We start from the raw sequence: 11,328 nt of genomic DNA on the forward strand, positions 1-11,328 counted from the left end.
CTCATAAGATTTAGCATATATGAGAGCGATTAATGGACTAGTAAAGATCAATCAATTTCTTTTTCTTTTTTCTTATTTTTTTGCTTCCTAGGAAAATATGGGTTATATGATATCATTAAAAGTTTTTTTCTCGAATACGCAAAAGGCTTGCATATTATTGTATTAAGATCGAGAGATAATGATATCATCAAAAGTAAATAAAAGCGAAACGTATAGCCGTCCATGCTGCGTATTAATATGCACACGGCATCAACTCCAGTTCATTCTTCTAGACCAGGATCTGTTTCGTTCCTGTTCACATTGAGTCTTATTAATACAATGATACACAGCGTGCGACAGGGAAACATAAGGATTACGTGCTCATTTTTCTTGTGGAAATGTGAGCTACGGGCCTACGGCGTCAAGAATAGCATATGGCAAGGAATTGTGCGCTATCAAACAAGCGTAACGGCAGGTGAACCGTACCAATCAGCTCACTTACCACCTCATGGAATATACAAATGCAATGGGATAGAACCATCATGTCTCAGCCCTTGTTTAGTTCCAGGAATTTGGATTTTGGAGCTACTGTAGCACGTTCGTTTTTATTTGGCAAATAGTGTTCAAACATGGACTAATTAGGCTCAAAACATTCGTCTCGCAATTTCCCACCAAACTGTGCAATTAGTTTTTCTTTTCGTCTACATTTAATGCTCCATGTATGGGTCGCAAACATTCGATGTGACAGGTACTGTAGCAACTTTTTGGAAATTAGGGTGGAACTAAACAAGGGCTCATATTAAAACGTACAGTGAGCGAGATGTAGGCAGGCACCAGGTGCTCTTTATATGTTAACCATGTCGGCATGTCGCCTAGCACATAACGGACCTTGCAGTTTATGTGGCTGATTCCCTGATCCACCCAACTTGTCCGAACTACGAACTAGTAGATCCTATATGTCCTGTCATCTGCATTCCAAAATCGGCCATATGCATGATACCGAAGCTGCCAAGTTGTTCCACCACCTAGAAAATATCTGCTTTTGAAAATGCACATAGCCGTAGTCCGAGGTAGTTATGCACGGAGTATTTCCCAACACAAGCTTACTCCAGGACATCCAAACCTCTTTCCAATCTTTCCCAGTGGAACAACCACTAATCAGTGGTTACCAGGCCCTGCGTCAATCGAAAAGAGCAGCACAGGATCAGAATTCACAAGTTGCCAGGTTTGAGTTAGATGGACTGCACGCCCACCAGAATGTAGCTAGAGGGGCAGAGACCCATACCCTACTGATGGCTTATTGCATTGCGACAGCCACAGGTCAATGTGCTTGGCGATCCTCTCTCTTACTGCATTGACTGCTGCGGGAGATGAGCAGTTTGAAGAGTCCCCTGATCAGTGCATAACGAGTGAGCATTCTCATCTAAAGTGGGTGATAAATCAAGAGGTTGTATAAAACTCATGTAAACTACTCTGCCAACACTAATACACTATATTACTACACTGTAGTAGACAGAAAGAAAGTAGATTGTTGTATTGCAATCACAGCAAAGCTTTATGGAACGTTTTTTTTTTTCTTCCAAATTACCTTCAACCCTGAAAGGCCATTGCGGACAGCCCCTCAAATCAGTTCCATGTCCACAATTTCTGCATTTCATTAGGTACGATGGCACTGCATGGTTTATGGAACATCTATCAGTATACACAAAGCCAGCTACCTATAGAAAAGTACTTACACAGGGCAAAATAAGTCGTTCGGATTTGTATGGCTAATGGATAAAGAACAAGGAACATCATAAAGAGTTCTGGAGGACTCACTGTCTTTCGATGATTTCTGCTTGGAGGCATGACGCCATGGATCTTGGGAGCCATTTGTAAACACAATTTTAGAAGCTGTACATATTTGACGAAGCATCAGAGAAAAGGCAAGTAGATTGCAAAGTTGAAAGAGCAGCTCGTTGTCACTTTGGTGTCACACAACAGACGATCAAATGGTACCTGGAAGTTCAAAACGTGTAAGGTCTGTATAGTATAGTGCAATGAGATGACTAAAGAAAAGTACATAGTAGTCAGTATGCTCGTGCTACTCCAATCCAATATACTATGACCCAGACATGTTAAACCATAAAGATATTGTAACACAGTTTGGAATATCAGAACATGTAAAACCTGATAGATATGTCAAAAGTCGAAACACACAGAAGAAGGATAAGAAATATTACTTCGTATTGATCCTTGCAGAACGAACGCTATCATTTTTGGGTGCCACTTGAAAGTAGGCAACCTCACTGCAAACTTGGAACCACCAGAGCCTAGAACCTAAAAGGAATTGTAACGTGAATAAGTACCTTGTAGGTATGTAAATTTGAATACCAAACAAGAGTTGTCATGGTGTTTCGCTCTTAGATGCAAGCACAGTTTCTATTTTTTATTAAAGAAAACAAGTAGAACATCATTTACCAGAATCATCTGAAGTTGTTTCCTTCAAATATTCTCGATCATACGAAGATGGTGGTGTCTCCATTTTTTTAATGTAAAAATCTTTCACAAACTGAGCATATGCTTCCTGCAAAACCAGTAAATGGAGGATAAACAAGGAAGCTCTAAAGGGGGAAGAAATAATAGGAAAAAAATATATAATGTGTTTGGTCATCCATCGATATGTTGCCTGCAGAATCTTCACTCATCACTCAATAGTATAACTGTTTTCCATCTTCATAGATTAAAGTACTTTGCCCATTCCTCTTATTTTCTTGTGGCGCGATTGCAGGCATTGAACTAGTAAGGCAATTTCTATATAAAATATTAATATATGTAGTTATTTCTTTGCTCGCTCCAGCAAGATATTACAGAAAATATCAAGTACAACTATAGAAGAAGGGACATGTACCTCCAAGTTTTTCCTGTTCTTCTTTGCCTCTATTAGCTGAGGGCACAAGGCATCTGGATTCCCATATTGGAACTGCAAAATGGCATTGGCTCTCAAACACCCACAAAAGATACTTTTCAATAGAAGCAACATAGAAAAAGATTATGCATACTGTTATAGCTGCGGCATCTGCCAGGAAGAAGAGGAAGTCACCATCATTTTTGAACTGCACGCAGAGTAAAATATATCATCAGAGAATTGAACTAATGAGAAATTGGCATCATCAACTTGTTATGTACAATAATATTTACCGTCTGTGCTCCAAACAGAGCCTTCACCGAGTGACTGTCCAACCGGAGCTGTTCATCAACAAGTTCAGTTATTTCCTGTTGCACTCAGGGCCAGCTGACTCTCCAACCTACATAATAAAGGAGACCTGAATTGGGTCGAAGTACATAAATAAAGCAGACAGAATTAATATGTGCCATCTCCACCTATGCCCGTACTATCAACCTGCTTGTCAAAGTCGATGTAGTTGTACACTGCAAGAACCACCCCTGAGCTCGCGAGGCTCCCACATGTCAAATGGGGGAACTTGAGCCTGAACCAAGCGCTGAGAGCGCCGGAGTAGGAGATCCCGATGACGAACCAGGGATTGTCAAAACCTGATCGGTTGTACCGGGCATTCAAAGATTCCTAAAGAAAAAAAGGAAAAACAGAAAGAAAAAAGGCTCACGTTATTGAGAAAATTAGATGCTGAATCAGGCAACAAAATGTCAATGCAACCTGATAGTACTGCCGGAAGACGGCCAAGTCGAACAGGGCCTGCTTCGATGACAGGAACCTCAGGTTCTCGGTGGTCAGCTGCTTGAAGGGACAGCTCTTCCCGTAGTACCGGTGCTCCGGCGTCACCACCGCGGCGCCGAACTTCTTGGCGAGCACCTGAGCACAGGGACCAGGCGGTTCATCAGCACGAGACGGAGTACGGGAAGCAGTTGTCCAGGTGTATGTATGTATCAACGTATGTACGTGCTGTGTTTGACAGTGTGAGAGTGCGATGCGAGTAGCAACTCACGGCCAGGTAGTCGTTGGGGATGCCGTCGCAGGCGGACTCGCCGCAGATGCGCAGGAAGACAGTTGGTAGTCAAGGAACTCGAAGTAGCGCTGCTTGAATTGCCGGTGGTCCTGAAAATTAAAGCCGTGGCCCGGTGGCCGGCGTGAGCGAAGGCGCTCCAACAAGAACTCTCCCGCAGGCCGCAGTACGGGTGCGCCGTGCGCGCAGCCGCAGCGCAGGGATCGTTTCGGGAATGCTTCTTGCTTCATATAACCGCGCGAGGCGCGACTGGGAGGGAACCGGAGAGGGAGTTGACTCACAGTGGGGGAGAAGTGGTCGAGGCGCTGGTTCATCCGCCGCTCGTCCTTCGTAAGGTGCCTGCTGCCGGCAGGTGCGTCGGCGGCGGCGATCGGCTCGGCGGCGCGCGCGAAGAGGAAGGAGAGGAGGAGGGAGACGATGCGAGCGCGAGACCCCATCATCGGTCTCCACCTCTCCGGCTGAAAATTCTCTCCCGTCGCGTTCCAGCCCAGTAGTGTACTGTAGTATACTCCAGTGGCTCTTGTTATGCGACTCTTGCCTTGGGCTGGGCTTTTGTGCTGCGTGACGGCCTGACGGGACCGCCGCTCTGACAGCGGCCTGCCGATGGCGCAGATTGCACGTTGGCTTCAGCCGCCAACTATATTTTTCTCTCACAACAAATAAGCTCAATCAGCCCAGAAAACAACATGCCTTCGACGGTGCGAGCTAGCAGGATGGTCATAAAACTGTCAGCTTTCGTCGTGACGTCGTCCATGATTAGGTACTGCACCTGCTCACTGCAGGACCTTTGTTCATTCCGTGACGCGTCGGAACGGACACGTTCTCCTTTTCTCTTTGGAAATTTTATAACCATGTGATCGTGTCAGTTGAATACGATGTGTCAGTCAGTACAGCACCTCTCAGATTTATTCAGAAAATTACCACAAGGGAAAACATTGCAGGCCCCGTTCAGCTTACCTCATATTCGATTTGTTCGGCTTATTTTTTCAGCCGTAACAGTGTTTTTCTCTCACAGCAATTCAACCAAAACAGTGTTTTTCTTCGACTAGTTGCAGCCAAGATTCAGACCAGCGAACGAGACCGCAATCATTTCTCATGCTGAAGGGTATGCGCCAGATGTATAAATATACAAGTATATTAACGAATTTGTCAGTGTGCAGATCGTCAAAACATTTTCAAATCATGGCATCGTCTCTACAGGTCAACGCATCCGAGTCCAGAACGGTGGACATTTCTCACGTCTGAGCACCGCAAGCAAGCATCCCAAGATGCTGAGTGACTGAGAACTTTTTTAGAAACGGAGAGACTGAGAACTGCCGCTTTTATTTATTTGCCACCGGTGGATTACTCATCAGCCTGTATGGTTTGCGGAAACGATATACCACGGTACTGCAAGAAAAGATAACAGATTTTCCTAGGTCTAACAGCACATGCTTATAGCTTCCACAGATTGGTCAAATAGTAGCTAAGCTCCACCTGCTTCCCAGTGATGGCTCCTTGTCATGTCCTGAAATGCAGATAGAGCAACAATGTTAGTTCAAAACTGGATTGAATTGGAGGTGGCGTAGCTGTCAGTCATCACAGCCCTTAGATAGCGCAAAAGATCAGAGCCAATGTTACAGAGGCATTAGATAGAAAATATCAAGGATAATTGAAAACCGCTATATTCAGTGGCAGAGCAGACACATAAACCAAACTAACCTTGCTCTTGGCATTCTGATAACCACAGGACGATGTGATCAACAATCTCCTTTCTTACTTTGTTCAGAGATTCAGGAGGTGAGCACTTGGATGAATCGCCTGGAGGGCACAATACAAACAACTCGAAATTGGGGTCACTTGCAAATTATACAATCTAGGGGACTAAAACTAACTTAATCCTTGATGATGCAATGAAAGCAGAAATTATAATTAGCAAATTCAAAGGTCCCCTGCGCTATCATGTCAAGCATAATTTCAGCAAAAGTTTGAATGATGGATCTACCTTCAATGTTTGAAGGAGCTTGAGGGCATCCAGAGAGATCACTGCAATGTCCGCAGTTCTTGCACTCAATTAAGTATGATGGCACTGCAGGCATAGCAGAACTTTCATAAGCATATAGTAGCATCAGAAAAAGAAATGTTTACCGCTTTTATATCAGATAAAAATATAGCATCATAGCGTATGTGTATATGTATGAAACAGGGAAATGGTGACGAAGTGACATGTAGGAGTAAAAATGCTCACATTCGTCTGACGATTTCTGCTTAGAAGCATGTCGCCATGGGTCTTGAGATCCATTTGCAAAAACAATTTTAGAACCTGCAGGCATGTGATTTATTAATTTCAAATACTTGATTTTTTTACCAGTAGGTACACTACTATGGAAGTCGCACTGTAATCTGAAGTATTGTGCACACACCATTGCACACAATTGGATATCCATAATATCGATTTAAAGATTATACAACGCAAAGTTACTAGCGTGGCAAAAAAAAAAGCACATGGCCATTAGCACTGCAGATATGCAGCCTGTTCGTTTGGCTGTGGCTTGTCGTAAACGATCGTAAATTTCTAGCCGAAACAGTATTTTTCTCTCACACAAACCAGCCAACAGTACTTCTTCACGAACCAGCCAACCGAACAGGCTGATGAAGCCACTCAACTCTTTTGCTGTTCCTCTACCAGTGTTCATTGATCCTGACCTCACATGTCAGCCTGTTGTGCATCTAGAGCACCCAGACCTCACAAAATTGATATGTTACTGACACACTGATAGTACTATCTCATAACAATTAGTAGTGGAAACCTCAAAAATAAATCATGATAAATCCTTATTATTTTTAATTTTTCCAAAGGAAGAGATGACTCAATTGTTTTTTGAGAGGGTACAACTAGACGCACACAACCCACACACTCCACACGCACACGCATGTGTGCACGTCAATACACACGCAAAGAAAGAGATTGGGAGGCCTGTGTGCGTGTAACCTACTCTTCCTAGAAAAAAATTCCAGAAAAAAGTGCGGCGCCAGGATTTGAACTCTGGTGGGTAGCGTCCCACTGGACAGCCCTACCACCGCACCAAAGGCCCTTCCACAGATGACTCAAATTTTCAAGGTAAAGGAAAGCAAAATGACATAAAGTTAATAGCTCAAGGACTGAAGCGAATAATTCAGAGGATTCAAAGGCCATACCTGCAATTGCTGTGCCTCCATAGTATAAGTTTGTCATGAAGACATCAGGGTAGACTCCTTCGCCAAAAACATTTCTGCACAAGTCCAAATGGTACCTAGAAACAATTGCAAACACAAGGATGCAAATGAATACAAGGTTTAGAAATGTAATCACATTAAAATTACAGAAGATCCTAGTTGATAGACTGGGATGACTTTTCCTTAAAAAAAGAAGAAAAAGAGAGAGAGAGAAAAAACAGAGACAACTTTCATATAGTCAATGGTGGAAGTGCTCATCTTAAGATTTGATAGTGGCTAGTGCAGCTTTGTAGTAGAAATAAGAAAAAGGATAAGTAAAGGATACTTGGTAGAGACAAAAGGTGTGAATGAGCATAGTATCTCTACTAACCTTGTGTCAATCTTTGGGGAACGGACACTATCATTTTTTGGTGCCACCTGGAAATATGCAACCTCACTGCAAACTTGGTACCACCATAGTCTATATGCTAAATAGAATCAATAGTCAAATGCACGGTCAATAAAATAGAAAAATGTTCAGATAACATTAACAATAGCCATGCACATAGTTTCATTCTAACTCTTAAATCATGATATTTGGTAAAATACTAAAATTGAATATCGGGTTGATATTTACAGGATTCAGCAGGAGTTGTGTTCTTCAAATATTGTTGATCATATGATGCTACTGATGCCCCAAATTTTCCAATGTAATAATCTTTCACGTAACTAGCAAATGTTTCCTGCATAATAACAGTTGTTAGAGCATACTAGATTTACTAGAAATTTAGGTAGCACAACTGAAATAAAAATCAAGGTCCACAAGGAATTATCATGCGCTTACTTACAATAAACATCTTTAGAAAACAGACATTTTAGCAACTTAGTCATCACATGATTCTTGAAAAAGGTTTCCCTTTTAATCCTGCTTTCAAATAACAAACTACTTACCACCAAGTCTGTCCCATTCTTCTTTGCTTCAGCTAGTGGGGAGCACAAGACATCAGGATTACCATATTGGAACTGCAAATGGTATAGGCTCTCAATGGTCACTTGCTTTCAACAAACAAAGAGGTAAAAAATAGATGTAGATGAATCATACCGCAATAGCAGCAGCATCTGCCAGTAAGTAGAGGAAGTCACCATCATTTTCTAACTGCAAATATACAAAATAAGTGCATGAACCTAAGAGCAGTCACTGGTGCAAACCTATAAGTTTAAGCATGTTTTCCAGATCCATATATGAGAAATAGCTTAAACTTTAATATAAGAAAAACTTAGGCCAAAGAAGCATTGGTAAGATCGATAAGTTGGACACATCAGAAAAGGAGATGTCTGGCTTGCATGAACATACAATTCTTCTACAGATTGTTCACTGGTAGCCAATAACAGTAGTGTGGAAATGCTCAGACTCTAACCCCTTATATGATATGATGTATAAACAAGAAAAGAGATGGAGATATTGCTATCTATATTGTAAATGCACTCTCTTTTAAGCACCACCACTATATTTCTCTTCAAATTAGCATTGTCCTCTTCATGCATACCAAAACCATCAACACAATATGTAAGATCATTCAACATGAAAGTAAAAAAAATGTAGTTGCAAACTAAATATGATTGCAAAGCTGTATTAACTAAAAAAATGCGCTTCATATCACAAATGGATACCTTTGGTGCTCCAAACAGCTCCTTAACTGAGTTGCGGCCAGACTGAAGTTGTCCATCAACAAGTCTTGTTATTTCTTGAAGTGCTGCCTTGCATTCAGGACCAGCAGAGATCCCAATCTACAGAGGTGTAAATCATACACAGAAGTAGAACTTCAGGAGTTCAGGTGCAGACTGAAGTGCTTTAATGTTGAATGCATAAATCAAGATCTACTCCTGCACCAACCTGTTTGTCAAAATCAGTAAAGTTGTATACAGCAAGAACGACTCCTGAACTTGCAAGGCTTCCACATGTCAAGTGAGGAAACTTCAACCTGAACCAAGCACTGAGTGCTCCGGCGTATGACCCTCCAAAAACAAACCAAGAACTGTCTGCCCCAGAGCGATTATACTTCACATTTAAGGTTTCCTACAAATGACAGAAATCAAAGCTCAGAACAAGGGTCTACACATTTGAACACTGACAAATAATATAATCACATATGCACACGGCGCACCTGATAATATTGGCGGAAAACAGCAAGATCAAATAAAGCCTGCTTTGATGACAAGAACTGTAGATTTTCTGCTGTTAAACTGTTAAAAGGAGAACTCTTTCCATAGTATCGATGCTCAGGAGAAACCAATGCAGCACCAAATTTCTTCGCCATCACCTAATAACATAATCCATCAACATGTATATGTTATCTAACAGCCAGAGTTGTTGCACACAAATGATTGAGTAAGGCCCCGTTTAGTTGCCAAAAAATTTTGTATAGTACCCGTCACATCGAATCTTGCGGCACATGCATGGAGTACTAAATGTAGACGAAAAAAAAACTAATTGCACAGTTGGGTGAGAAATCGCGAGACGAAACTTTTGAACCTAAGTAGTCCATAATTAGACACTAATTACCAAATACAAACGAAAGTGCTACAGTAGCCAAAACCCAAAATTTTTTGGATCTAAACGCGCCCTAAATTACGAATCATGTCTAGAGTAAGCAGTATAGGATGTCCAATCATTTAACTAAAAAAATTGTGGCTGCATGTCTGTATAGTGTATACTCATTAAACTCACAGCTAAGTAGTTATTGCCAATCCCAGTGCACGAGGCTTCTCCACAGATGTAGAGGAAGATTGGGCCATTTGGAGCTCGGTAGTAGTCGAGAAATTCATAGTAACGCTGTTTGAATTGGCGATGGTCCTGCATACAAAAGAAGCATATAAATTCCTCGTCCATATCATGGATACAATGAATTGTCTGTGTCTTCTTCTGGAGTATAATACCACTGAGATAACAATAGCAGGTTACAATCAAAGGTCCACAACATTGCGACTTGAAACTGAATCAGCTAAGAGCCAAGGAATTACAAAACAACCCCATGCTTTGCAGCAGACTAGAAACTCGCAGTAATTAAAGTTTCAATTGGATAAAAAATTTCCCAGCAGTTCCAACGAACGGCAGAACGACCCTCAAGTCAGCATAAATTCGGAGAGAACACATCGATTTGCAGTGGATACCGTCGGGTTGAAGTGATCGAGGGTCTGGGTCATCCAGTGCTCCTCCCGAGTCAGGTAACGGTCCGCGCCGCCGAGGAAGCCCCCACCTCCGGCGGTCGGCGGCGGGAGCCAGAGGCTGACGGGCTCGCCGCCTCGCGCGAGCATGAGGAGGAGCGCGACGGCGGCGACGAGGTACGAGGTGGCGGTGCCGACGCGGGCGGAGGCGGACCCCATCGCCGGCTGCTTGATGCGTCCCGGTGGTGGGATGGATGGGGGTGGAAGTGGAGAACGTTTGGAGGTAGGAGCTATGGGCAAGCAGGGCAAGATGAAAATGGTACCGATATTTTCCGACTGTATTCGACTGAATCCGTTTAGAGAGGTTCCGTATTCGAGTCTGGATATCCAACATCTGATACTGTATCCGTATTCGAATACTCAAATCGCATATTTATGATGTCAATATCCAATCGTATCCTATCCGACTGACGCTATCCGTATTTGAATCCGAATCCGAACAAAAATATAAAAACAAATATAATATCGGTAATATATGTCCGTATCCAATCCGTTTTCATCCCTACTCAAGAGCAAGCAAAGCAAATGCCAAGAGGCGCTGGGCGAAACCGTACACGTTTTTTTTAAGTCTGTCCATCCAACAATCATATGTTTTATGCAGTTTCAACACATAATTTTTTCTGCACCATAGAATTAAGATCCAACAGCCTTCATTCTTCTTCTACCTCCAGCCTTCTTCTACCTTCAGACAATCACAAGATCACATATCACAAGAAATAATTTTTTTCTATTGAAGAAAAAAAAAAAGGTTCCATATGTTTTCGTCTCCATTGCTACGCAGGTCGTAAGCTCCGCTGGTCAGCGACGAGTCGATGTGGTTGCCGTCGCCAACAGCGTCGTCGACGGTCTCTTGGGAGAGAAGTCGGCCAATCGCAAGGAGCCAGCCGTGACGAGCAACAAGAAAGTCTCTGGTTCCAACAATTAAAACAAAATGGAAAGAGAAGACAGTTGAAAAAAGAGAGAGAGGAATTAAAAAAATCATGTATTT

At 42.4% G+C, this 11,328-nt stretch overlaps 1 protein-coding gene and 1 pseudogene across 1 annotated transcript; both read right to left on the bottom strand.

Annotated features, from left to right (window-relative positions):
• Positions 1–555: 555 nt before the first annotated feature.
• On the bottom strand, positions 556–4,493 carry LOC136538796 (probable serine protease EDA2; annotated as a pseudogene).
• A 752-nt stretch (positions 4,494–5,245) lies between these two features.
• LOC136538797 (probable serine protease EDA2) lies at positions 5,246–10,585 on the bottom strand. Its single transcript, XM_066530751.1, has 14 exons — positions 10,287–10,585; positions 9,844–9,969; positions 9,281–9,436; positions 9,010–9,192; positions 8,787–8,903; positions 8,218–8,271; positions 8,067–8,138; positions 7,753–7,858; positions 7,507–7,603; positions 7,119–7,213; positions 6,169–6,243; positions 5,926–6,009; positions 5,643–5,741; positions 5,246–5,448 (listed from the first exon to the last, which is right to left on the bottom strand). Exons 1-14 carry the CDS (start codon positions 10,497–10,499, stop codon positions 5,396–5,398), a joined length of 1,530 nt encoding a protein of 509 aa, XP_066386848.1. The 5' UTR covers positions 10,500–10,585; the 3' UTR covers positions 5,246–5,395.
• Between the last annotated feature and the right edge of the window lie 743 nt (positions 10,586–11,328).

Source organism: Miscanthus floridulus, chromosome 2, assembly GCF_019320115.1.
Source record: "Miscanthus floridulus cultivar M001 chromosome 2, ASM1932011v1, whole genome shotgun sequence".
In the NCBI taxonomy this organism is placed as follows: domain Eukaryota; kingdom Viridiplantae; phylum Streptophyta; class Magnoliopsida; order Poales; family Poaceae; genus Miscanthus; species Miscanthus floridulus.

Excerpts from the sequence above, each read along its gene's own strand:
- LOC136538797 (XM_066530751.1), bottom strand. The coding sequence starts at position 10,499 with ATGGGGTCCGCCTCCGCCCGCGTCGGCACCGCCACCTCGTACCTCGTC. Across the intron at positions 9,193-9,280 it reads TTTTCCGCCAATATTATCAG|GAAACCTTAAATGTGAAGTA; the intron begins GTGCGCCGTGTG and ends TGTCATTTGTAG. Across the intron at positions 8,272-8,786 it reads AGCTGTTTGGAGCACCAAAG|TTAGAAAATGATGGTGACTT; the intron begins GTATCCATTTGT and ends GTATATTTGCAG.